The sequence below is a fragment of the Botrytis byssoidea genome (genome assembly GCF_014898295.1).
Source record: "Botrytis byssoidea strain MUCL 94 chromosome Unknown BBYS_018, whole genome shotgun sequence".
NCBI lineage: Eukaryota > Fungi > Ascomycota > Leotiomycetes > Helotiales > Sclerotiniaceae > Botrytis > Botrytis byssoidea.
In genome coordinates, this window is record NW_024065859.1 from 64262 (window position 1) to 91323 (window position 27062).

The 27062-nt window shown below is 41.7% G+C and overlaps 10 protein-coding genes across 10 annotated transcripts; 6 read left to right on the top strand and 4 right to left on the bottom strand.

The window, feature by feature from the left end:
• Window positions 1-1154: 1154 nt before the first annotated feature.
• Window positions 1155-2357, top strand: EAE97_008391 (uncharacterized protein; the record flags this gene model as incomplete). The annotated part of the gene is made up of 2 exons (XM_038878906.1): window positions 1155-1625; window positions 1713-2357. 2 exons carry the CDS (start codon window positions 1155-1157, stop codon window positions 2355-2357), a joined length of 1116 nt encoding a protein of 371 aa, XP_038729988.1.
• Window positions 2358-3339: 982 nt separating this feature from the next.
• EAE97_008392 (uncharacterized protein) lies at window positions 3340-4229 on the bottom strand (the record flags this gene model as incomplete). The annotated part of the gene is made up of 3 exons (XM_038878907.1): window positions 3340-3828; window positions 3884-4077; window positions 4130-4229. 3 exons carry the CDS (start codon window positions 4227-4229, stop codon window positions 3340-3342), a joined length of 783 nt encoding a protein of 260 aa, XP_038729989.1.
• Window positions 4230-6649: 2420 nt separating this feature from the next.
• Window positions 6650-9398, top strand: EAE97_008393 (uncharacterized protein; the record flags this gene model as incomplete). Its single annotated transcript, XM_038878908.1, has 2 exons — window positions 6650-7385; window positions 7474-9398. The coding sequence occupies 2 exons, from the start codon at window positions 6650-6652 to the stop codon at window positions 8898-8900; spliced, it is 2163 nt and encodes a 720-aa protein (XP_038729990.1). The 3' UTR covers window positions 8901-9398.
• A 3496-nt stretch (window positions 9399-12894) lies between these two features.
• Window positions 12895-15539, top strand: EAE97_008394 (uncharacterized protein; the record flags this gene model as incomplete). Its single annotated transcript, XM_038878909.1, has 6 exons — window positions 12895-13089; window positions 13176-13765; window positions 13977-14109; window positions 14166-14684; window positions 14741-14851; window positions 14961-15539. 6 exons carry the CDS (start codon window positions 12895-12897, stop codon window positions 15537-15539), a joined length of 2127 nt encoding a protein of 708 aa, XP_038729991.1.
• Window positions 15540-16763: 1224 nt separating this feature from the next.
• Window positions 16764-17349, bottom strand: EAE97_008395 (uncharacterized protein; the record flags this gene model as incomplete). The annotated part of the gene is made up of 2 exons (XM_038878910.1): window positions 16764-16891; window positions 17037-17349. 2 exons carry the CDS (start codon window positions 17347-17349, stop codon window positions 16764-16766), a joined length of 441 nt encoding a protein of 146 aa, XP_038729992.1.
• Window positions 17350-17616: 267 nt separating this feature from the next.
• EAE97_008396 (uncharacterized protein) lies at window positions 17617-18585 on the top strand (the record flags this gene model as incomplete). Its single annotated transcript, XM_038878911.1, has 4 exons — window positions 17617-17693; window positions 17884-17901; window positions 17966-18088; window positions 18183-18585. The coding sequence occupies 4 exons, from the start codon at window positions 17617-17619 to the stop codon at window positions 18583-18585; spliced, it is 621 nt and encodes a 206-aa protein (XP_038729993.1).
• Window positions 18586-19054: 469 nt separating this feature from the next.
• EAE97_008397 (uncharacterized protein) lies at window positions 19055-20024 on the bottom strand (the record flags this gene model as incomplete). Its single annotated transcript, XM_038878912.1, has 2 exons — window positions 19055-19651; window positions 19734-20024. 2 exons carry the CDS (start codon window positions 20022-20024, stop codon window positions 19055-19057), a joined length of 888 nt encoding a protein of 295 aa, XP_038729994.1.
• A 519-nt stretch (window positions 20025-20543) lies between these two features.
• EAE97_008398 (uncharacterized protein) lies at window positions 20544-21460 on the top strand (the record flags this gene model as incomplete). Its single annotated transcript, XM_038878913.1, has 3 exons — window positions 20544-20598; window positions 20656-20950; window positions 20998-21460. 3 exons carry the CDS (start codon window positions 20544-20546, stop codon window positions 21458-21460), a joined length of 813 nt encoding a protein of 270 aa, XP_038729995.1.
• Window positions 21461-22489: 1029 nt separating this feature from the next.
• Window positions 22490-23310, top strand: EAE97_008399 (uncharacterized protein; the record flags this gene model as incomplete). Its single annotated transcript, XM_038878914.1, has 4 exons — window positions 22490-22556; window positions 22623-22642; window positions 22738-22825; window positions 22892-23310. 4 exons carry the CDS (start codon window positions 22490-22492, stop codon window positions 23308-23310), a joined length of 594 nt encoding a protein of 197 aa, XP_038729996.1.
• A 1367-nt stretch (window positions 23311-24677) lies between these two features.
• EAE97_008400 (uncharacterized protein) lies at window positions 24678-26466 on the bottom strand (the record flags this gene model as incomplete). Its single annotated transcript, XM_038878915.1, has 8 exons — window positions 24678-25553; window positions 25610-25778; window positions 25836-25847; window positions 25901-25997; window positions 26053-26074; window positions 26135-26229; window positions 26302-26335; window positions 26434-26466. 8 exons carry the CDS (start codon window positions 26464-26466, stop codon window positions 24678-24680), a joined length of 1338 nt encoding a protein of 445 aa, XP_038729997.1.
• Between the last annotated feature and the right edge of the window lie 596 nt (window positions 26467-27062).

Sequence of the window (27062 nt, forward strand, 5' to 3'; positions counted from 1 at the left end):
CTCGAGTATCACGATTCTACGAAGTTCTTCATTTTCGCTAAACTGACCTCACTCTAACCTGCAGATGCTACTAGCATCGTTTACGATGAGTCCAAAATAAAATGTGATTGCAAGTTGTTATAAAGAATGGCAGATTTCTGTAGCTTCCGTTCTTCAACGATATCACCCATCTCAGGCCCCAGCTCCTAGTCCACTTTCACCATACTAAGTTAAGCACCAAGGCTTTTTAGGATTTGAACGAAGCTTGAAACAACAAGTACAGCTACAACAGAGATGAACGAAGCTATAGCGGCCATCAGGCATTGCTTGGGACATGATTCTCTGCGTAGGACTCCCTGATTTCTGGGATTTCCAACATGATAGAAATTCGAAAAGAAGCCTTGAGGAATCATAGAGGTGCATTCATGAGAAGCAAAAATGAAGTTAGAAAATGGAGAGCTTCAGCAAATCAAATTGTCTATCTTGAAAGGATCCAATTTCTCAAAATATTTCAGCGTTGTATCAGTGAACTAGTAGAGAATTGGCAAGGCTTCGCAATCGCGTTTGTCTTTCCCATAGAGTTCATTCTCCTTTTCTCATATCCTTAGAGTTAGAATTCTTGAATGCGCCGTGGATTGGATTAATTTGTGTGCAGCATTCGCTCAAAGTATATCCGCAAAGGCCGATTTTCAATCAATGAACAGGATCTCAAGGACATCGAGTCTTTTCATATTCCGAGTCGAATATATGTCATCGAATCCGAGAATAAACCGTAAAAGTCCCGCATCAAACAGGCAGCATTAATAGCAAACAACATTTATTGTACTGTCAATCAACTTGATTATATTTCCACCTGGAAACGGCAATCCCCTCGCGCTCAAGCTCGTTGTAATTCTGAAAAGATAACATCATCATTCAATGAAGTAAAAAGTAACATTATAGTCTTCATAAGTAAGGGATATTCCACGCCAGTAAATTTGGAGCTTGACTGATGACTGGGTTGAAGTTGAGTCCCTAAGCTCGTCCTGTGAAAGTCAGGATTAATAAATGTTTCCGGGAGATTTGTTCTTCCGTGTTCCGATCCCCAGTTTCTTCCCCATGAACTAACGTTAACTTTAATCTCCACATTTACTACCTGTCCCCTTTGAAGTTCCATCGACTCAATTACTTCAAAAATGTCTATTCAAAAGAGAGCCCCTCTTGGTCGTGTTCTTGTGATCGGCGGCTGTGGTTTCCTAGGCCACCACATTGTATCCCTCCTTCATGATCGATACAATTGCACAATTTCCGTTCTTGACCTACGTACAAGTCGAAATCAACATTCATCAGGAGAAGTTACCTACCATGATGGCGATATAACCTCTCTCGAATCTCTTCTTTCAATATTCAACTCCATCAAGCCAGACGTCGTTATTCATACAGCATCGCCTGTCGCAATTACTGGAACGAAAGAATTATTCCATAAAGTCAATGTAGGAGGAACGAAGTGTGTAGTTGAGGCGTGTCAAAAGACTGGAGTGAAAGCTTTAGTTTTTACAAGTAGTGCCAGTATCATCTCAGATAATACAACCGATTTGGTTAATGCAGATGAGAGGTGGCCTGTCATACCCGAGAAATTACAACGCGAATATTATTCATGGACGAAGGTATGGTCCATCAACTCCTCCCATTTCTTTACACAGCTGTGCCAATTTTACTCTCAAATTCCTATACTAATATAATGGTACGAATAGGCAGAAGCAGAAGCTATAGTTCTAGCCGCAAACCGCGCACCAGAATCCCCCCAGCTCCTGACCGCCTCCATTCGTCCTTCTGGCATCTTCGGTCCTGGAGACGTTCAATTAATACCTGGCCTCCTTAATGTTCACTACACCAATCGCACTGGTTTCCAACTAGGCGACAATACCAACCTCTTCGATTTTACATTCGTCAAAAATGTTGCACACGCGCATCTCCTTGCCGCCGCTGCCTTACTTGCAACTGCTAAGCTCAACACAACTCCATTAGACACCGAGCGCGTAGATGGTGAAGCATTTTTCATCACCAATGGATCACCCGTTCCGTTCTGGGATATGGCACGAGCAGTATGGGCAGCTGCGGGATCCACAAAGGGAACAGAACATGTGTGGGTCATTGGAAAGGACTTTGGGTTAGGACTTGCAGGATTTGTGGAAGGATTATTCTGGATTGCTGGAAAGACACCAAATCTAACAAAAATGAAGGTTCAGTTCAGTTGCATGACAAGATACTATAGCATTGATAAGGCGAGGAGAAGGTTAGGATACGAACCATTGGTTCCGCTAGATGAGGGTATCAAGATTACGGTGAAGCATTTTGAGGAAGAAAGGGTGAGAGAAGGTGAGAAAAAGAGCCAGTGAGGTATTGGAGTGTTGGCAGATTCTTTTATACTTGGACGTTTCGAGCATGTATTCTCACGTTACTCCGATGTTACAAGTTGTAATTATTTGAAAAGCTTAATCAAGACCGAGAGATACCCTTAGTCATCTATCTTAGTTGTCATAAATCATAATTCACATCAATAACATGTATCTGGCCATGCTAATGCTAAACTAGACTAAATGTCTTGCTATTGGTGCTATACTGGAATTTAGAAAATAACATTTCCTGCAGACTGCTCAACTCATAAATTACTCTGCAGGCGTATCCGGGGGATGCGATCGCAAAGTCCGTGAGCTGATCAATTTGATCAAACTCTGAATTATGACTTACCATTAAAACTTCATGGGATTATTGAGGACCTGCGTATAAGAAGATAGTGAAAGAAAAGTATCCACCACGGTATCTGCACGCACAAAAAGATCCCAAGCCCCCCGATATACCCCTCGCTAACCCCCCCCCCCCCACTATTAATCGGGATTCTATTCTGTTCTCCCTCCCGAGACCACCCCCTCTTCAATCTTCACACAACAATATTCTGCTACCACTAAATTTCTCATATAATACATGAACCAGCACCAACTCGCACTTCGAAAGTGCACCCAGATCATCAGCTAGTATTCTCTGTCTGATCTACTTGGCGCCACTCGACCGTGCTGCATCCGCCATTGATTAAACCTTTCGCTACTCATGAAAACGGGCAAAGACGCCGATAGATACACCACCACGAAATCAATGAAATCTGCCTATTTACAAGATAAATTTCTTCTAGCCCGGGAAAAGGCGAGATTTTGGAATTACGTATTGGCTGTTGTTTCCCATTATTCTAACCCTTAGAAGTGATGGCCCGGGGAGATGCGTCCCTAGCTCTCTCCCTCTAACAGCTGTCGAGATGTACTGGCACAATATTCAAAGAGGAGAGTCTTAACTTGTATCACTAACATCCAAACATTGAGAATATTACTATTCCTTTTTAACCTGAAACCCAGAAAATGGACAAGAAGCTGGGGCTTCCTTCACTTTCTCATCCTCGATAGGCGTCTTTCCGTCACTCCCCTCGCCTTCAACATCTAACTTCTCCTCTCCATCAATGACTTTCTTCCCCTTCAACCAGCCTTCCCTCTCCACCATCACCTCCTCCATCTCCCCAGCAAACTCATCACCATCTCTGACATACCATTTTGCAAAAAGATCGTTTTGAATCCACAACACTTTCCCAATCGCTTTCACGATCGCTATCTTTTTCTCCATTCTCAATTTCGGGTGCGAGAGAACCGCCTCAAAAATAATATCTTGCACAAACCCCAAACAAACTCCTATGTGTACATATTCCACATGAAGAGGATGTTTTCGACCACGTCCTACGTGCATCATCCCGACTTTGTCGAGGTACTCCCAGAATTCCATTTGGCTTGGATCCGAACAGAGTTTATGGAGATAGCCTCTCAGAAACTAGGGAACATGTCAGCCTGATCGACAAACTGCATGGTAATACAGGTCTGCAAACCATCTTTCTGTGTAAGATTTGAGGACTATTCTCATCTAGCAGTTCGTCTAGCGGACCCTCATAACTTGTGCTGCGAGTTGTGAAGGCACGTGATGTAATGTCATATTGAAGAAGTTTTCTGTATACAATATTCACGATGGCTGGTATGAGTTGTTTGATGTATTTTGAGCCATAAATGAGGGCTTCTATGTCTCCTATTTTCAGAGTTTGAGTAAATCTCAGATGGAAATGGGGCGGTATGCTCACGTGAACTGAAGTCAAGAAAAGAGTGTAGATAATGAATTCGTGTTTCTAGATCCGTGTAAAGATCCTTTCGATCAATATGTAGTGTCGATCTCGAAGCCATGGCTATGTTTCGTATTATGTGCGTAGATGTGGAATTGAGTAGCAATAATGAACATGCATGAGACTAGATGGTTTGAGAAATACAGACATATTTGGGTAGAATTGGAGTTCATATACGTTCAGAACTTATCACATAGGATGATAAAGATCAGCCCATCGGAGCATTACGATTTGAGATAATTGAGGACTTGAGTATTGAGCATTATGATGGCAGTCAATCATCTCGCTATGTTGTCAGAGTGGTTCGTTTTTTGCTTTGGATCAGATCATGTTGGGGTGATGTGATCCTTGGGTATAAATTCACGTGATATAGCCTTACATAACCAGCCAATTGCAAAGATTAGTTACTGACTCACCTCAGTTCATCCGCTTTCATTAATCATCACATCTTCTTGCTTTCTTTCAAGTGTGGGTTCTTCGCCTTGTCGATTTGGCGATGCCATGGGAATCGATTGGAGGGTAAGGTTATGAGCTCAATGTCATGAATGATATAGTCACGTTGGTTCAGAGCTTTTGGCAAGACAAGAAGACACTCAGAAATGAAACCTGCGAGGGTTCAAAGTCCACTCCCACCATTTGATACCCTATCTCAGCTATGTCCTTCTGATTAGAACCTGGACCGTGACCTCGAGAGGATTTATGTCTTGGGCTTCGTAGCCAGAACCTTATAGGGACCTCCCGCTCCCTGGCACTTTACGCAGCTCGCCATCTAATCATGCATAATTCGAGATGCGGTACCTCATAATACAATAAACGAACACAGCCTAGGTAGCGTTGCTTATGTATCTACTGTAAGCAGAAAATAGACAGAGTATATTCCCAAACTATCGGTATACTTCGGCGAACACAGCGCTTCTACATTCTATGATATCCAATGAGAGTCACCCCTACAATTTGAAAATCATGGGAGTGAAACGCGGAGCAAGAAATAGTTGCTGCGCTTCTGTGCCGGATTGCGGTTATATATGTAATTAGAGGGGTCGATGACATGGATATCCATTTTCTATATCTCGATTAGGTAGTCGTAAAGATGCACGGAGTATGACGGATTACATTGGTAAGATTGAGTGCTGTGCTTGCTTTGGTGAGGAGGGAAGAGGATGCGTCTACTCTATGAATTGATGTGGTCTATGTTCCATATCGGCTTTCGTTATTTTGCATAGTCGAATATCTAGAAGCTGAATCTCTGGTTGTAATAAGTGTGAGGCATAGTAGCTTTCCATACAAAAGTAACCATGGCTAGGTAGGTAGGTATCTGCCACAAACTGGACTGTCCGAGGTCAGGTTACATCAGAGGCTGAGATATGTTGTGCCACATTACCTACCCAGGAACATCTAAAAAAGGGGGGCCGAGCCAATGTAAATTCTCGGGGAAAATCGATAACCAATCATTTCCTTGTGCATTAAGCGCCATGGTTACTCAATATAGACTAGCTGTACCTGAATCCGGCGATTAACTCCGCTCAGCCATTTTTCTCGGAGCGCGGGGGATCTTTTCCGATTGAACATGCTCCCATCGACTGAGGATTGATCAATTTTCGGGCTGTGCTTTCATTCAATTTCAACGGCAGATATCCAAATCGATGACAGGAAGTTATACCCTGGTGACGACCCTTGATTACATCTATGCTATTTCCCTCTAGATCTCCATCGGCAACTGTTTGAATGTCAGATGAATTAGTATTGCGGCACTGCATATGCAGGATATCCAATTACCACCCATGCAAGGAAGTGTATGTAGAGTAGCATCGAGGAAAGAACTCTCAACATGGGATATCCAAAAGTAAGGAGTGGCACAATGCCGTGCTGTGCTGTGCTGTGCCATACAAACGACCTACCGAGAGACCCTTTTACCCAGGTATATATTAGATATTTGTCTCATGAGCCATAATCATAGCCTTACTCGGCCTTGAATTTTTCCTCATTTTTATCTACATATTCATTGACAATTGGAGATTTCTGACATCATTTTGCTGAAATTTTGTTGTTGGTTCAAGGTTTGATCTTCGGTCCATAGGGGCGTCTAACTCAATATACTCATATTAATACCTATTCATTTAACTATAGGATTTAAACACTTTTTACATTTGAACCCTCCTACGCATGGATGCTTTGGTTATTTGAGATTCACTTTTGCGGAGATTGAAAGAACAGGAAAAGAAACACTGCCTATCAAGGTCGGTTAGTACATTATTTCTCAATTCACTTTTCTATTCATTCAATTTGATATCATCAGTCATATCAATCAATTCAATTCAACACACAAATCATTTTGGAAAAGTCATCCATGTAGTCACACACTTACCAACAACTTTTGCAATCTTCAATTCTTCTTTGATTCTGTTCGAGATCCGATTCAAGTCTTCATTTCGTACTTGTTGGATTTCTTCCTTCAATTCCCTTCTCCGTCAAGTCTTCAAGATGTATCTCAATGTAGATGCTCAAAACTTCAATCAATCCCTCTTCATACGAGAGTCTCGAGAATGTACACAAGGACAACTGTGGTATGTTTGCAGCGCGAATGATTTCCATGGTTGTTGTTCGGTAGATGCATGTGCAGTATCAGAATGCCCGGATTCAAATACCGCTGCAGTTGGCGCATCAAGTACTTCAACCACTTCTACTCCTTCTAAATCTACATCTTCTACATTCTCTACATCTTCTACCTCTTCTGCTTCTTCCTCTACTACTGCATCAACCACATCATCTCAAACTACCGAATCCTCACAATCAATTCTACAGACAACTCCACAGTCAGCCCCGCAGACACTCTCGCCAAGCACCGTCCTCCTAACTACAACTGACAACCATCCAGTCAGTGCACCTACACAAACCCTATCCAGCTCCCCCACCACTGTCGCACAAACAACTCCTCCTACCTCCTCATCAAATTCAACATCAATCATAGCTGGAGCAGTCGTTGGCGGTGTCGCTCTAATTTGTTTCGCAATGGCTGCATTCTGTTGTTTCCGTTTTCGCCAAAAGAAAAAGCAGGATAGAGAAAGAATGTTCGCCGAGCCTGAAAGTTCAGATCTAGAGACTATTCAGTTTTATAGTACGACGGGAAAGACGTTGCAAACACCTAGTAGTAAGAGCACAAGAAGTCCTGGACTCTCTGGATTGGGGTTGGGGGATGTCTTCGCACCGTTTGGTGGAAGTAAGTCATTCGGTTTTATTTGTCACATTTTATCTTGTGATGTCTCGCTGGTGGTGATATGAATGCTAACCATTTCCTTCCAAAATAGGAACTCGTACCAGCAGTAATTCTGCACCTCCAAAATCACCACCGGGTGGGCCAGCAATGAGCGAATCCCAAGTCTCTGCCCCAAGCCACTCGATCCCAACGGTTCATCCCTCGCTCATTCCCAAGCCCCAAGAAGATGACGAACATGACAGGCCACTTTCCCATGACCCTGAAAAATCGTCCCTGGCACCCCCTCCCGAATCTTCGCATCCAGCTTTCCATCCACTTCCGGGAATGCCCAGTCCGCGACCCGCACATCGATCCGGTATGGGCATTACGATGAGTGAGTTGGACGGAAGGGAAATCGGAAGAAGAAGTGTTTCTGTCGGAGGAAGTGAGAGAATGAGTGGAAGTGGAAGTGAGGGTGCTGTCAGTGCGATGAGCACGCCCTCACATAGTGTGATTCTGGGTGCATCGACGAATCTTGCTCAAGGACAGGCACAAGGATATTGGTATCCAAATGCGCCTCCTAATCTACCCTTATCTCTGTCTGGTCGACCTATACAATCCCACAGCCGCGGAAACTCCTCAAATTTATCAAATTCCTGTTCGATCAATCCAGACCCAAATATGAATAAAGCGCCGGCATCTCAATATGCACAGAATCAATACTCACGCCAACAAGCGCAACACCAATATACCCAACAGCTAGCTTCAGCACGCCACATGAAAGGTATGAATGCAAGCACAAATGAACACCAAAATCCATATCAAATGTATAGAGATAGTAGGGAACATCAGCAAAATATGGGATATCAACATGCGTTAGTCAGGGCTCAAGAAGAACGTGCGAGAGCTTTTTCGGAGATGCAACAAGGATACGGCCAAACTCTAGGACAAAGAAATGTACAAAAAGGAAAGGGCCGAGAAAGTATGAATTCGACAAGTCAAGAAGTACATACAGAGGAAAATGACGACAAGGAATTAAGAAGAGAAAGCAGCACCCACAGTATTCCCATAGGACTTGGCTTGGATGCGCGACCCACTCCCCGAGAGCCAGAACGAGACACAAATCCACAAAATGAAGATGCACAAATGCAAGTCCACGCCAGTTTATACGGAAAACAGGAAGAATTCCCTCAATCTCTCTCACATCAAGGCTCCCAACCTACGCAATCCAATGCAGCCAAGCAAACTTATCAAACTCATCGCGCAAACACCGACTCGGTATCTAGCATGGGATCTCCTAGCTCGACGTCTGCAAATGTTGGAGCATGGAATCCAGAGCCTGTTTATACACATCCAGGATTTGATTTTGAATGTAAAGTTGTGGCGCCTACACCTCCTCCCCAGATGATGGAGATATCGGAAGGAGTGGAGAAAAAACGAAATCATGTATTAAGTTGGTCTGAATATGATGCTGGTGGAGAATTGTCCATTTCGCCTGTCTTGGATGGCAAGGGAAAGGGGGAGGAGATTGTTGAGTGATTTGAAGGACTATGGAATCAGATGAATATAATGGATGCAGCATCGAAATGAAAAAAGGTACCGAGGATGGTTTGAGTGATGAATAGGAATGATGAGGGAGTTTACATTTACATTTACAAAATGCATGAGAGTGGCGTTTCGGATTTGAGTATTTATTACATACACTTCAACGATCACTAATACGATATCATACCATATGATGCGATACAACGAGGTTGGATAGAGGAAACCTGGGAGGAACATACTACAGCATATTGTACATGCCTCAGCTGATATGAGAGGAAGCGGAGAGGAAGGAAGTTAGCCGAGTGCAGGCAAGAAAGGGGGAAGAGAATTTGGGCACGCTTAACACTTAAGGTGGGATGAAGACGGAGAAAATCATGAGCACGAAGGAGTGTTGAGTTAGTACCATAGTAAGAGGCATGATTGAGTGTCAAGTCGTGGGACATGACGGGGGATTTCAAATGTAGATGTTAAATATGAAGATGAATAAAACGAAATAAATACATCGAGGCGTTTATGTATGCGTGAGTAGTATCTCCTTGTGACGATGTCTAGTGATGGATAGATGAAGTAAGTAAGTAATGTAAGCTTTGTATATCGACCAGAAAAACCCTCAAGCGAGAGGAATGGGGAGAGATGAAGGATCCGGGGATTTGAATTAGGAGAGGAAGGAGGTTTGAACGGCTGAAAGAGAGACGAAGGGGTAGAACAGGATGAAAGATACGAGATACTGTTATGCAGTAGCGAGATGATGTAATGATAAGCGAGAGGTAAAAATTACTCTCATGTTCCTTGGATTTTATGTTAGAATCTTGTTCAAAGGCGAGAATCTAGTCTATGATAGCTAGAACTCCTAGGGAAATTCGTGGAATCTACGATTATAATTTTTTGTCTGATGATGTATGCTCACGGAGGGTAAAAATTCAATACCTACACAGAGTACCCTCTACAAACCTAAATTTCTACATTAGATAGATCTATAAAGCTGAAATTGAATCATCGATATTCCTAGCAATCTGTAAATTGCAACAATACTTTTTCTTTGAATTATTACCTTCTAGAGACCTTTTTGCTCTTCTATCGATCTATTTGATATTTTTATGTAATACAAAACCAAGCTCATTAATTAAGGAGTAGATAACATATAATGAAAAAGAAAGCATCCTAGAAAAGGAAACCTTTTAAGCGGGAAGGAGACATTTGCGAATTGTCAGACTTTAAAGTTTATAGAGATGATATAGACTATAACAATCAAACTATTGCAGGAACTGCCTCTAGAGTCACATAGAAGTGTTTAAAGATCTCTCGAAATAGTTTAAACTAAATTTTAAATAGAAAGTCAATGAGACTACAACTAATTACAATTCTTGTAATTCTAAAGTAAAACTAATAATTATTCTGATATAAAGCTTTATATTATAATAAAATCTATTTTTTAATATACGTCTTTATTTTTTAAAATCAATTAATAAATAAATCGATTTCTAAGTATATAATACTTATCTTATAACTTCTAATAAGATTACTATTTATTTAATTACTATTATCGTTAACTAATTTTTAATTTTATTATTCCTATAGTACTGTTTTCGTAGATTCTAATATGAAGGCCTTAGGTTTATCTTATAATCTATACAGTGCGGATATCTCTGTAATATATCTTCATAATAGTTTGATTATTCTTATCTATAGAATATCAATTTGAGATCTACTTAAGGAGAATTCGAACTATTTGAAATCTTTTCTTACTTAAACTAATATATATAAATTTTAAATATAACAAGAGAATTCAATAAATAGAAACTATAATTATATCTAGAAGGTAATTAGAAAACTATGTATAATAAAGCTCGAAATATTTTCTAAAATATGTTATAGAATTATAGTACTATAATCGATTTGAATATATGAGATTATTTATCAAAGAATCTCCTTTTCTTTTTACAGTTTATAAATCCTTTAATAGATAATATATTATTTTAAATCCTCAACTTAGTATACCTCTATATCCCTCAAAAGATTTCCTCAGACGTAAATTTATATTACTATCACCACTAATCCCATGTATACTCACCTGTCGGGACAGGGATCATGTGACCGCACTAGCGCTTGCGCTAGTGCCTCGGCACTTAAGTATAGACGTATCGTAGCCCTAGCTTTTAGAACCTCAAGCAATATTACAACAGGTGAACCATAGTACTATATTGTCTTCACCATCACCAATGCACACATACCGATTCTGTCAAACAGATGCGACTCCAAAGGGTATTCAAGGTTTCTTTTAATGTGTCTTATGGCATCTCTCTGTACTGTACTAATGGCAATTTCCATAACAAAGAGATTCGATGCACATAATGCACAAGTTTCTTCACGATCACACCATATGATACATCCGAGCAGTACTCACAGCCCAGAGCTGGCATCTTCTTACATTCTTCCCAAAGCAGCTGGCCCATGGTGTGGAGACAGATAAATTGATGGCTGGGGAGGTGGCACATGGCAAAGGATGTTAAGGTTGAGTTTTGAGCGGAACTGGGAGCTCACTTGCAAATTTCAGAGTGCAGCTGAGGCATCTCAGAGAACATGGTATGTTCTGTAAAGAATCTGAAGAGGAACCTTTTTTCAGAAAGATGACGCATAACACATGCCCTTTTTGATATTCACTTAAATTGTTACATGCCTTCTCCGAACTTCAGATGAACGATGACTATTTATCTTGAGCCATCACATATTTAAAACTACTTTGGGTTTCTCGACAAGAATAGCGATAATTTATTCGATAATTTATTTAGTGAGTGCCATACAGTTAATTGTATATCTCGCTTAGCATAGCTCTTTCACTTGATGATTTATCTTTGAGGCCATGCCTGTTCTTATGTAAGAGCCTGAAATCGATCTAAAAGCACATAAAATTGTTTTTTGGCGCATCAATTTCAGTTGGTAAGTTTCATTTGAACAGTCGGCGAGGTTCCTCGTCGGACTTGAGCCCCTGAGTTGCTTTGCTCAACTAAGCGACAACACTTCTATCTCAGATCCTACTCTCGGATTATAGGAACTTCTCAATAGTAATTGTCTTTAATTTTCATTGATAACAATTTAAAGCCCTCTATATGTAATTCGTGTCTCTTGGACGTTCTACAATTCTCTCAATACACACCAATTGCTGACTTCACATCTATTTATAATGCTGAAAATTTCTATGAATATTCCAGATTAGAATACCTGTCGAGTTACTACTAGGCTATTGATAATTGAGAAAAATCTTTACTTTCACATCATCCACCGTGGTATGCATGCTCATACGGATACATTTTTTGAAATATGTACAGTTTTTGGGCCACCACCGATTTGATACTATGCAAAAAGAATCATTGCAGATTCTCATGATTGAATTCTATATATGGGTGATTGAGTCCTAATCTGATACCAATCCCAGACAGTGTGTGAAACTGTCGAGCCTTGCAACTTCTACAACAATTTGGTAGACTGTGTACTATGTGCGTGCATGATTGCTTCCAATCCTTGTGTTCCTCCACCTCGACGTAATACAGTTGACCACAGCATTACATGCAACCACGTTATTTGTTGACCCAAGTGCACCACACCGCCATAGTCTTGTCTCGGAAAATTATCGAGCACCTAAAATTAGCAAGACTTATGTATAATTTCGTTCCAGCTTGATGTCGTTGATTTAATGAAATCGCAATCAAAAATTAGCAACCGCATAGACTCATGTAGGGGCAACTCTCCAAAGCCAGATATGAGAATGAAATTACTTGGGCAGCATGTTTCATTTTGCCAAGTCAACTGCGGGTAGAGACATGGCCAGTGGACCCACTTGAAGACCATGCGGTGCTATTAGAATCTGTTACACTGGATGGATTGGATCTTATAAGTACCCAGACATTACCTCCATTGATACATTTTAAAATTACAGTTCTAATTTCCTCAAAGACAACCCTTTTTAAATTGTGTTGAATTTCAGCATACGATGTCTACATCATTGACAACCGGAAAGACCATGCAATTTACTGACTCAGGCCAAGATAATACTAAACTATTAGTCCTTGAGCAGATATTGAAGGTGTTGAGAGAAGCCTCTTCTCATTTGAGAAAGCAAGAAACGCGCCTCAGTTCTGTAAAAAATGGGTTACGCGAAGATCCAAGCTGGTGGATGGAAAGCTTAGTATATGTGGCGTAGGTTTGTTTAATTGATGCTTGCTGTTGATATATAAATCAGAGTCAACCATGGCTAACTGAGCTACCACGAAGGGAGATAATATTCAGGTGTATAGCAATGACGGAAGAACGCCAAAAATACAGATTGTTGACAAGACTGACGATATTTCGAGTGGTAATTCCACCGCAGTGCCATTGAAGCATGGAATCAGGGGAGCAATATCATTACCATTGAACGTTATACAAATCTACCACACTGATGGGATTGCGTTTGACAGATTGGGGAGACAAGGCATAGTCGAAGACAGAGTTTCACGATTGGCAACGCCCTCAGAGATTGATCGCTGGAAAAGTGTTGTGGGTGGCGCTTACAAGGTTCCCGAACATGGAAGGCTCAGACTGACATTCTCAACACGATTGCTATTGATGTTGGCATCATCTGATGATGCCCAGAAACATATTGACCGGATACCGCACGAAGAACAGCTATGCCAGCGCCTGAGTGGATGTCGCACAACAATAACTGACCTTTTTGATAGTGGTCAGATAATACGTTATATCATTGGCGCTCCAAAGTCAAATACTGGGTCTCAAAACATCAACTGTCTTGATTCTGCTCCCACACCATGTCCTGTTGGAACACCAAACTCCAGACCACTGGTTGGTCCATGGAGAAGAGTAATGTAAGTCAAATATTGCCTTCAAAGTTCATTAAACCCATGTTGCTCTTTTGTTAGCTCCATATCCTGTCCCGAGCTTCGATCAACAAATCTTGCTCAAGAACCCGGGCGAAGTGAAGATAAAGATGTCAAATAGCAGACTATTCCCCGCAATGTGAGAGGAACTACCCCTATGGATCACATCATCTTCCAGACCAAGTATTTTGAAATACAGTGTAAATCAAGATGAATACAGTGGCATACCTTGGTCACAGCTAAAAACTGGAAAGTTGCATAGTGACAAAGATGAATACTGCAAAGACTTTTCGAGTGGAATGCCTCGTATTCTACTGGAAAGCTCGTACAGCGTAAGCAATCTGCATATTGCTCCTCAGACAATTAATATGCTAACTCCTGCGTACAGCTTATTGCACTAGCAGACAAAGTATGTAAACAGTACTGGACCCTGTTGGAACTTAAGCCAATGACCTTCAATAAGACAATCTCTAGTGTAATGCACTCCGATGGTACGCCTCAGAACGCTCTGTCGACTTTCTTCGACTACACAATCATTGCCGTCTCTCACATGATCCAGAAATGGGAGCAGATTCTAGAATATTTTGACAACTTGATTATCGAAAAGATCGCATTCTTGGATCCATTGAAGCACGATAATCTTCTGGTAGATGACGAGACATTTTCCAGGTCTAAGCGATATTTTTGGGTGATATCGACACTCAAGGAATTAGATGCCGTAATTTCAGAGAACATACAACAGGTCTCTGGGTTGATTAATCAGAGAGAACTCACCACAATTGAAGGAGATGAGGTGAGATTTCTCGAAGGCTCTCGCAAACATATGCGAGGACGTCTCGGACAATTGGAGGAAATAGCAAAAAGATTACGCGACAAGAGACAGGAAGCTCTCGATTTGAGAGATGGCGTAAGTGCGACGTCCTATTTCATGCCTTTTGTTAGACTAATTATTTTGCTTTCTAGCTTTTCAACGCCAGTGGTGTTATGGAGAGTCGTGCCGCAACTAGATTGGGAGAAAATGTCAAGCTATTGACTTTTGTGAGCATATTCTTCCTGCCACTTTCGTTTTGTATGGTAAGCCGATTCTTATTCCAGCATTTGTCTCTATCAACCCGAGTATATAATTGGTCAGGAGGCTGATACGCCTCAAGTCAGTTTGGAGTATCAACGATGAGATTTTCAGTCTCGATCACTGCAAATTATTGCCACAGTGGTCGGGCTGTCAACATACCTCATAGTTTTCAATCTTGACAGCCTCATGAATTTCTCACGAGCACTGCATCGAAGATTTTTTATCTTTGCAATCTCTATGATGAAAACCGAGGCTTCAGATACTACCAGGGGGAAAAGAGCCTCCATTTTTGAAAAGTTCTCGGTTCAGAGGGAGATCGAGCATAAGCCGTCGGATTGGAGATTGGTACAATACTTGCTATACCGAGCACTTGGTACGGTAGGTATCATAGGAAAATCCACGGTTCTGTTTAAGCATATCAAACAAAGACTATCCCGTGCCACAATAGCATCCATGAAAGAGGCTCGAAATCCAATCTGGAGGGGCCGAGCTCAACGTTTCGAAGATGCTTGGGCTGAAAAGAGTATGGACGAGCCATCTAATTGGCGTATGTGTCAATACATTCTGATTAAAGGGACTGGATTTTCCCTGATCCCTGCCTGTTTATACAGCAGTTCTGGGGATCAGACTATTCCCCAACCAAATCAGGGTCAGACTATCACCGGAGACCTCGAGAACCAACAAAATTAGTAGCGGTATAATGCTGCCCAGGTTTCAACGACGCCAACCTCTCGACCAGTAATGCGCATGCTTACCCGCGGAACGGCGTATACAAGTATCCTTCCTCTCCTCTCCTCGACTAAAGAGGGGAAAGGAGAGCTTCAGCTAGGCAGGTGAGGAGAAAATCGATGATAACATTGTGAGAGACTTTTTTTTTTGAGAAGATAAAATTAAAATCAACAAGATTCTATTCGAATTCATTTGAGATCAATTTTCTGAAACCTTCTTTCCAAATCAAGGCGAGAAGAAGTCGACTTTTTTAGAGCATTGCGCAGATTAGGAGATATAGGAAAATTCCAATGAGATAGTAGGGAGTTTTAGGGCCTAGGAGAGGAGGAGAGATTGCATACGGCGCCGCTGAGTGTATCATACAGATGAATGTTTGTGGAGGATCTTTCGTGATGACAATTGTGAGGTATGGTTCCGCAGATACTTTCCCTAGAATTGCAGAACTACAAAAACTGCGAGATCGGTAGAAACTATCGATTTTGGCGGGCTGAAAAGGCGATTTAAGACAAATGATCAGTGACAAAAAGATGATGTTACGTTCATTCTGTTTGGTTCAGCACCCAATCGAGCTCCAAGTGGTAAAGTACCTAAATATCAAATCAACTTAGTTTAACACCTTCAGCTCACGCTTTCTGGATCATGAAAATAAGAGTAATGAAAAGGTTCATTCATATTTTATCATCTCCTGACCTCCACTATCAGCTTGTCCCTTCATCAAAGGCCTGAAAGCCAGAAAAGTTTTAGAACACACTGGGTACGTATCTGGGTGTATCCAATACATTTTCTCATGCCCCTCGTATTATCGCATCCACCCTCATTTCCGCAGTTTCCATACTCTGTCCCATGCCCCTTTTCATTATATCCCTTCACTGCCCATGCCTCATTTTCTCCGAACTACAACTGAACCCACAAAAAGAAAACGCCGCAACAATGCTCTTTTCTTCACGGACCGTCCTATGAAAGTAACGAAATCCATTCCCAACGCCCATCCATTTTATCTACATCAGTATTCTCCAAACGGTTTCCTTCATGACTGCCTACTATTGTTGTAGGTATCTTTTTGATGTCTTCAACGAACCAATCTCGATAGAATTCATGCTGAAACTCTTCTGTAGCTTCTGGTACTCGAGTATATACCGAATTCAAGTGAGTATCTAGTGACCAAAAGCAAATCCAAAGGACCTCTTAATTCGTAAATCCCATCAACTTTGTGATTTCATCCAATAACTCTGTCAAATCGTCATCGCTGATTTTGTCTTGTAAACTGGGTATCAAAGTCTTCGCTTCATCGGCCGTGTCGCAACATAATGAGCCTTTACATCTCATGTTAGCATTGCTTCTCCCAATAATACCCTAGTTATTCATCTTCCCCAAATTGCCTTCTCCGTTCACTCTCATCTCCCCTTTCAACCTTCAAGAAACTCAAGCATAACAAAGGAAAAACCACAAGTCACCTACCCAACTGCGCCCTCTCGAATTTCGCCAATTCCCCCCTACTTCCCAACAATCTCTCTACAGCCTCCACGTTTTCCTTTCTCTTGAATCTCGCAAAATGATCCAGGTATTCTTGCGTCTTGCTCAATATCTCAGTCTCATTAACGTTCTTGCGATCGCCACGTCGCTTTGCGACAAGCGCGTTGATAACGAGTGCGGCTTCAGAATGAGTAAGTGCATCTACATCTTGGAATTCTCCCAGCTTCAGAACGGTGGATGCTTCTTCGTCACCTGCTGGAGGGGCGCGAGAGCGAGATGTGGGGGCAGGTGTTGCCATTGTTTCGAAGGGAGAGGTAGGTTCGAGAAAGGTTGAAGGATGCCGTCTGTGGGAAGTCGAATTCAATAACTTCGACTGTTCTTCAGACTGATTGTGTTGTCTCGAGTTTAAATATGTAATCAAAGAAAACTATTCTTTCCTTGGAATGCGTGTCCGACTTGTTTGAATCAAGTTTGTGCAAAACCTCGACGTGTTTTGCTGTAAAAGTGATTTTGTTGACTTGAAAGGAAGAAAGAAAGTTAAGTTGCGGCCGATCTATCAATAAACATGTGCTGGTCGGCAAATCCTCGAAATCCGGGGAAGGCTGCTTACTTAGCCGTTTTGGGACGAGGCTACAGACAACTGTATATTGATGCATCTCGAACTTTATATTGTGGATGTTCAAAGAATGCGCCGAGTTTGATATTCAATTTTGGATTGTTGAATTGTGTAGGCAAAATTAAAGGACGATTACGAACACGAAGTTTCCAACGAACAATTGATTTCTACAACCCTAACACTCTCAGCTTCCTTCCTAACGATTGCTCTTAACAGTGCATCAAATATCAAAATGCAAGTTCTACTCCCAACTTTCCAACGAAGTCCCGGAATCGCAGTTCTAATATCTAATTCGTAGGGTCGTTTTTGCCCTCACAATAATAAATAAAGCTGGTGGACTTATCTACCAGAAAGATTTCGCAGATGGATTGAACAAATTATCTATAAATGACTATCTAGTGCTTGCTGGAACATTTCACGGGTACATAACTTCTTCCTTTCCCTTCCCTTTTTACTTCCAAATTGGACCCATCTCGAACTTCTTGTTCTTCGAACTCTCACTAACAACTCCCTAGAGTCCATGCTATTTCCACTCGACTAAACCCCATCCCATCCTCTCACCTCGCTTCAACAGGTGCCTCCTCTCTTCCTTCAACATCTCACTCCAAAACACTCTCTACCCTCTCCTCACTCTCGTCTACTCCCACATCCGATGACCGACCAGATCCACCCTCCGGCATCGAGGTGCTCGAAACGACTTTGTTCCGACTCCAATGTTTCCAGACTCTCACTGGCACGAAGTTTCTCCTATTTACTGAACCTGGCATGCCAAATGTTGATAGCATATTGAGGAAGATATACGAACTGTATGCGGATTATGTGATGAAGAACCCATTTTATCAGTTAGAGATGCCGGTTAGGTGTGAGAGGTTTGAGAGAGGCGTGGAGAGGTGGGTCAGGGGTGTTAACATGAGGTAATTTAGAAGGGGATTCTGGACAGATGGATCGATGGATTCACCTGGAGAAACAACGGACTTGGGGAAAAGCGAGGTGGTATCGTGGGCTCAGAGGATATATTCCCACTGATCAAAGAAGCGGGGAATATCCCTGGATTTGATACTGAATACAGCAGTATCTGATCACATCTCTCACGTTAGAACTAAGGCAAAGGGAAATGTGGACATAATTCCGGGCATAGAAGGAACTTATTGGGACTTGAGCATTATAATGAAGATACGTGCCGATATTTCACAGGCCAAACTTCATACGGTGTCAAGGAGTCAAGGAGTATAGAAACTAGAAGTAATTTGTTGACAAAAGAGCCAAATACCATTGTATATGATATCTATTGGTACATACCAAACGCCAGTTTGCCATGCAGCCCCAACCATTCATTCAATTAGCAATCCGTTCATCATGTCCCCCGTCCTGTACTTCAACTCCTCATCTAAGCCGTATCCATTTTATCATCGTCTTTCTTGTCCCCACTCCCACTAGCTTCTCCATCCTTATTCAATAGAGGTGCGGATGCCTCATCCTCTTCCTTAATCTCTCCTAATGCAGACTGCTCCGCTGCTTCCTTCTCTAGGCGATCCTTCTCGTTTTTCTCAACCCGAGCTTTCTCGTCCTCCATACTCATTCTCAATGCCAATGCCAACTCTGGGTCTACGCTTGGGTCGATACCAAATTCAAATGCGCCAGCATCACCACTTGTTTCAGCTCCACCCATTCCAACTCCTCCAGTAGCTCCATCCCCATTTAGAATTGGTGAGGTCATTAACTGATCACTGAGAAGCTGGGGTCCTGGTGGAATAATGGCCAGATGTGATCCATCGCCTCCCTTGACATTCTCATTGAAGGCCGTCAATTTTTTGGTGACATCATCATCAAGTTCTCCGAATACGACGAAATCGATTGAAACGTTGTTTTTCTTCATCTTTTTGGCGAGCTTGACAAGGGATTTTTCATCTTCTGCGATTGGAGAGCAAGTAAAAACGATTATACGTTGACGTTGGGATTTGTTTTGTCGATGTTTGAGTGCCAACTATGAGGATACCTACATCAGCATTTACTCCAACTAGCATGCCAGGACAACAGGTAGGATTATAAAAGAGATGATAACATACACCGGCGATTTGAATCCCAGTAGCTAAGTGACTAGATCCACGAATCTTCGTCTTAGTACGATGTAATCCATCCAAGATCTTTCCATGATCAGTTGTTAAGGTAACAAGAACCTCTGGCCCTTTACCTCCCATAGACATTAAACCGACTGAAGATTCTGGATTGGCTTGAGTAATGGTAGAAAAAATCCAAGAAACGGCATCGGATTGCGCTTCATAACGTGTTGGTGTATAATCTCCATTTCGACTGCTTTCACTGTTATCCACCACAACCATCACTGCTTCGAGAACCATCTTGTCAAATTAGCTGCCGTTTGGCTAATGTGCGAAATCTTTGTTTTGGAAGTTGTATTTGAGTAGTGGAGCCGGATATGTGGTAGAGGACGATCGTAAGTGGTAAGTATGAATTAATCTCTTGATGGCGATAAAGAAGTTGATGTTTGTTAAGGTTGCAGGTTGCTCAAGGTAGCTATGGTTTGCGCGTTAATGCTAAAGTACAGCAAGCATCGCTAGCTTCGGAGCGGTGCCAACCCCTGTAACTTCTTCAGAATTGGGGGAGCAAGAAAGTTTAGCCACACACCTGTGGCGCTTAGCAGGCGACTTCGATAATGAACGGATAACAATCTACAAAGTGATGATGATGTTTATTCACAATCAGCATCACAACACTCTACAGTCTACACTCACCATACAACATCGCACAGCTTCAATTTTATTCACACAAAACAACGATTCAGAAGTGATCGAACCGCAATTGGTCGTACGGATAATAACAGAAATTCATAAAGTTTCACACATAATAGCCCACGCGAAATGGCGATCACAACAGGCCAAAAGCAAGCTCTGATGGAGAATTTGCAGCTGGAAAGTGAGGAACTCATGTCCAAAACGCGTCAAATTGTGTACTGATTTTGCATTTGAATAGTTACTGAACGTGCTAGAAAGCTCAGAGCACAATATAATGTTCAAGCTCAAGGATTAAAGACGCGTATTGAAATTCGCGTCAATCGCATACCTATTTCAATGCGCAAAAAGAACATTGGTGATTTGTTTGAGAAGCACAATACTACTGGCGCACAAGCAGCGCGTTCGGAAGTGGGACCACCAGTTCCAGCAAAGAACACTCCAAAAAACACACAAAAGAAGATTCCAGTGGAGGAGTCAGAAAGTGGTCCAAGTACTCAAGTCACAGCACCATCTCGTACGACTAAAAGGAATAGGTATGTTTTTCCCGCAATAGTATGGAATATATACTAACAATTCAAAGTGACGAGGCAAGTCTGGACAAAGAAAATAATATTGACAACCCTAAGAAACGTCAAAAGGCTGCTCCTATTCTGCCTGAACGTACGACTTCTCGTGTCAATATGGACCCAAAGCAAATACTTTCACCTAGATCCGCTAACTCCCGAACATTACCTGCCTCGCCAACAAAACCCGCACCACCCGTCAAATCTACTACAGATTCTCGTCCGCCTACAAGAGCAGGACGAAAAGTCGCACCACATACGAATCCAGCTGGAGCTGCTACTAATCGAGCAAGATCCAATACCGCAACTTCGGGTCCAAAGACCACGCGAGGAAGAAATGTGAGCAATACGAGTACTGAAACTGTTGTTAAAAAGGCACCTGCTGCAAGACTCAAGAAGGCGGCACCTGCACCTGCATCTGCGCAACCCGTACAGCCAGCCAGCACTGCTGTTGGAAGAGTGTTGAGAAAGAGAGCCTGAGGCCATTTCAACAGCGGCAATCTCATACATTGTTACACCAAATTCGACTTGTCTTGTGTTCATGAAGCATTGACTCAATTGAAAAGACTCCTACTCTGGAGCGGGGAACTTCCTCTATGGTGTTTGATTAAGAATGTCATGGGCTGTGACCCCTTTTTAATCAACGCCATAGGGCATATAGAACCTTGATATTGTGACTTGTGGTTTTGAACATCTGGATTTTGATCTGATGCTACAACTGGATTTAATGGTTGATAGGGAAATGAAAAATATGATCGCTTGCATCGGAAATGGATAATGATGGTTTTTAATGTATCTTTAGCGATTGGAGTAAGGGGGGTTTTTGAATTCTAGAGGCTTCTCTGGGTATGCATTAGAAGGCAAAAGATTATTGCATGAGCTATTTGGAATAACAGGAAGAAAAGGATCATTGGCGTTTGATTTTCTGATACCAATAAAAAGTATTTTATTGAATGCGCCTAATGTTACATAGAAAATTGGGATTGTCAACGTTCGTAATGTATGCTCTCTTGGTTGATGTCTACACAAGACGTCTGTTTTGTCTATTAGATGATATCTTTTTGTATGATCATGAACCTTCAAGAATGCACATAGATCCATTCTTAATTCAAGCGCAGGGAGCGAAGAGGTTTTGTAGGCTTGCCCCCATGAAAGACACTTGGATTTCTCGATTGATGACTTCCCGCTAGTTCTCCCGGTGCGGCTAAAGTGTGAGCAAATTATCTGACGGTTAGAATTGAAATCAAGGAGTTCCTTCTGTAAAAGTTCACATGAAAACAAGATCTTTGATCAGCGTGAATATTCACACCCGCTTGTGATAGGAGACAAGCCAAGACACGGACTAAAGCGGCCGCTAGCTACCGTCGGAAAAACTACCCCACCATTACGGTTCTTGAGCTCATCCATCTTTAACTCATATCAAGAGTTTCCCCCTCCAAACACATACAAAAATCATCATTGTAACCAAGAATATTTCAAGACAAATTACACATAGATTTATAAGAAAATATGGCAGATGTAGAAGAATCCACTGTGCCTGCAGAAATTCAATCAAGAAATGTTGTTTATTGTGGAGGTAAGTTTACAAATGAATGAACGACCCCGCTATCTTGATTTGATGAAGGCTAATAGCAGAGATTAGTTTGTTCGTTACCACCTGAGGTAGGTACTACTCTTGCATCTCATGGGGCTTGGGGCTTAATTTGAATAAAGGGATGAGGATACCGAGGACAAGATCATTAACAAATAGCAATTAGTATTGCGAATACGGTGGCACAGTAAAGAAATGTCAAGAATGGCTCGAGAAGAAATATCCTACTATGTACGAGCGATTATGGTCTGAAGGTATAGCTAACTTCCTCTCTTGCTCCTCACATGCTGCATGCTAAAGTTTAACTCCCCTCCTTCTAGATGCCCTCGCAGCAGCAACCTCAACCCTCAGTGTCGATGCCCAAAAACGCGCCGCCAAAGACGCCACCAAAAAAGCCGCCAAAGCCGAAGCCCTCGAAGCCAAACAAAACGAAACTCTCGCGTCCTCCAAAGTCCGCATCAAGCGTGTGGAGCGCAATAAACGTAAATACGTAACTGAAGTTCAGGGACTCGAAGCCTTTGGACTCGAGCTCAAAAAGGTTGCGAAGGAATTCGGATCTAGGTTCGCGACGGGAAGTAGTGTGACGAAGGTCGCAAGCGGAGGACAGGAAATTACGGTTCAGGGCGATGTGAGTGAAGATGTGAGGGAGTTTTTGATGAAGAATTATAAGAATATTCCGAAGAAAAATATTGTGCTTGAGGAGCCGAAGAAGAAGAAGGCGGAACCGGTGGAGGTTTAAAAGGGGGTGGGCGTTGAAGGAAACGAGCGGGTGGGAGCGTGGACTGGGTACGATTGACCAGCTTGGGATTTCGAGAAATACATATACCATTGTGAAATTCGTTTTATGGCATTGAAATATGCACAATCATGCGCTACACTACACAATGTGGGATTTTACAGGAAGGGAGGGAAGGAATCGATATTTCTCACTGAATATTAGAAATAACCAACAATACGAATTTCGACTCGCTACCTTGAAAATATATCTCCGATAATATTCAAGACAGTGAGACATGAAATAAATGTTCCAACTTGAGTGGAACAATGGCACCCCAACGTCAAAAAAGGAATGTACACATATCTACAAGAACGAGAGACAATTGCTTACACAAGTACTTGCTTCTCGTGGATATCACATACTCAATCTCATGCTTAACCTAGGTAGGTACCTAGACTACTGCCATGCCACTCGTGATCATATTCTACTCCTCGGGTTCAGCAAGGCGAAAGTTTAGACAAACGAATGAATAAAAGCATGAATAAAAGCATCCGATCCATGTAATACACTTGAAACCCACATCAAATCTTGCCCTGCAACTAAATCATCATTTCAATTTCAGGTAGCCAGGATCTAGGCAATGTTACCTGTCCATGGATGTGTATCTAATAAGGTATAATCACGTTGAACATACACTCGTTTCTCTCATTGTTTTGTACAAGTCGTCTCGTCTCAACCTCACAGAATTTGTATTTAAATCAAGTATTGATCCTCAACTATTTATTAATCTTATATCTTTTTATCTCTTATGTTCTCTTAATCACTCTTTACCCCCCGTCTTTCATTCTGTTCTGCCGTCTCGCTTATTCCCCTTTAAAATTCACAGCTTTATTACAATCTCACCATAATTCAAGCAACCCCCTCGTCTCTTCAAGGAGCAGCAAAAAAGAACAGAAAAAGCCAGATAATCCATCATATCCCATAGCAACCCAGCCCTTCCATTCCTCCCATTGCCCCACTACCCTACCCATATTTTTCATAACGCCAATCCTGAATCAATACACGGATATCATTACCCCCCATGCATACCATATATTATCGTCGAATCCTAGCCAGCTCAATTCGTTTAACCCGTCTCACTGTTAAATGTTGAAGTGGGCCTCTTAATTTGAAGCCAAAACCCCTGGGACCAGCCAGCCCATAGAGAACACGATGAAGAAAACTCCCCCTGATTTACGCCATGCTTTGTCCAAGCCAATATTTAGGCAGCCGAAGTCTGAGAAGATTGTTTTTATGTATAAAAAGGCCGTGATATGGAAAAAAGACACCCGAAAATTGAAAACTGCTCGAAATATCGCACGGTATTAGAGTCTGCTTTGAGACCGAACTCACTCCATGCTACTTTGGACCGACCTCCGAAGCTTTCGATTATAATTCTTCTTATCATCCACTGATCCCCAGAAGAGTTTGGAAGCTTCCACATTCACCAATGTTCGCGGATCATATGGTGGTGAAACTTCCTCTAAAGCTCCAATGATAGACTCGATATGAGACTTTGCATCATCAGGGCGTTTGGGAGTATAGCAAGGTGTTCCATCAAGTCCAATCCGGTGATGAAATAAAGGTGTCTCAAATTTTGCCCTTGGTTGCTCTTCTGGAAATCTTGGGCTGAAGTAGAGCTTAATGTTGAATAGGCCGCCGTCTAGATTGGTCATAGGGCGACCGAAATAGGTAATGTTCCATACGAAAGGATTCTTATTATCTAATTCAATGTCCAGGGTTACGGACTTGTCCCTCTTGTATGCTTCAACCACTTGTTCGAATTGACGTTGAAGATTTGCTGCCACACCACTTTCCTTCTTCTGTGACAACAATCCTTCGGTAGCCCAATGAGCTGTCTCGGCATCCAAAGTAGTTCGAATGAATCTCAACCGTCTCTCGAGCTCAGTGTAGTCGAACTTTCCCTCCATAGCATTTCCACTACCCTCAAAGGGCATTCGAGCAAAAGGTTGAAGATCCTTAACCTCTTTTCTTGCTTTTTCTATAGCCGTCAAATACGAATCATAATACCACAAGAATCTACGCTTGCAAAAATCTTTGAAGGGTTCGAATGCAACGGCAGAATCATCAAGTACATCTCGATCCAAGTCGCTGTCGCTATCCTCGCTTGGTGGTGTGTATGGTGGAGTTGTTCCTGCTGCGGAGATGTTCAAGTATTCCTCAAGACGTTGAATGACTGAAATTCGTAGAGTTTCATGGCGAATCTACAGCCTTATCAGTACCAGCACCAGTATAAAGAGTCTTGATGATTCAAGCATACCTTTGCAGCATAATCCTTTTGGTTCTTCCTGTCATGGTCATCATTTGCCGATTCGAAACCAGGTTCATTCTCGTAAGGATTGCTCGACATTAAACTCTGAATTGAGATTAAAATTGACTCAAGTCCTTGTGCCGATGACCACTCTTCTCCTCTTTCGCCTCGCCATGTACTATTGTATAATTTAGTTTCGGAGATCCAGAGAAATTGTATGAAGGTTGTTAGTTACCCTAGAATTGATCTAAAAGCAAGTCAGTAAATGTTGTTAGTATCATGGCATAAAGAGTATCTTACAAACAAACTTTGCCTGTCGAATAGATATTGGGATTGAAACGACATCTTCCTCCATTTGTAGTCGTCGCAATAACACTAGGTGCTTTTGTGGGATAATCTACATGACCTTTTTCAGCTTCGAATTAATGTGCGGCCCTTTCGCAAAATCGTACCTTTTCCAAATCTAACACCAAACTAGAGAAATGTCAGTATTCCATTTGCAGAAAGAAACATATTACGAATTGGAAGACCAACCTCGAAGAAACCGAATTCGTAAGGTGTATCTGGTGGGCCGATTATAATTGCTTTAATGCTTCGAACATCGATGTCCCGACAAGCAACTGCGAGAGCTGTAGAATTACATAGTTAGTAGAATTTCAAGGAGATAATAGTAAGTTTCTGAAGAAATGATATTGACTTACATAGATCTGGACCTCTCTGAATATCTGCCAACTCCTAAACCATCCAAAAAGTGTTGTCAGCCTTGCGCTTTCATTACCACTTTTGGCGCATATCGTGATATCATCACATGGATTTTGGCTTGATGGATTTACCTTCGCAATACGAATAACGGAGTGATTCGCCATGATATTTGAAGTAAATTCTTCCACTATCCCTTGACGAGATAGTATATTATTATTTCTGATTATGTTCTTGAATTAATTACTGGAATATTGAAAGTATTGAAGAAATTATGATAGAATGGTGAAATTGAAGGAAGGATTATGAAGTAATTTGGGCGGGGTTTCTGTTGGAAAGTGCTTTGGAGATTATGAAGGGAAGAGGTAACTAAATAAGCGGTGATGTTTGGCAGAATTCTATTTTTGCTCTAGTCAAATTATGAGGGGATGGGGAAATAGTGGGATGGATACCTAGGTAGGCTCGTAGGCTTCCATGAGTGATGAGGCTGATTCTTTCCCTCGTGATAAGCAGATGGGAAGTTTTCTTTTCTCTTATAATTATGATTATAATATAACTATAATTATCTAATAGAAGAAAAGAGAAGAGAAACTCCAAACAGTTTATGATCGCTCATATTTACCTACTAGCGTTTCTTATATTACTATGACTTCCTTATTATTTTTCTGAATAATACCAAGTAAGCGTCAAACTTATAACTTATTATTACGTATGAATACACAATAAAATCATTCTGGAGCATTCATGAAGTGTCAGAATTGAT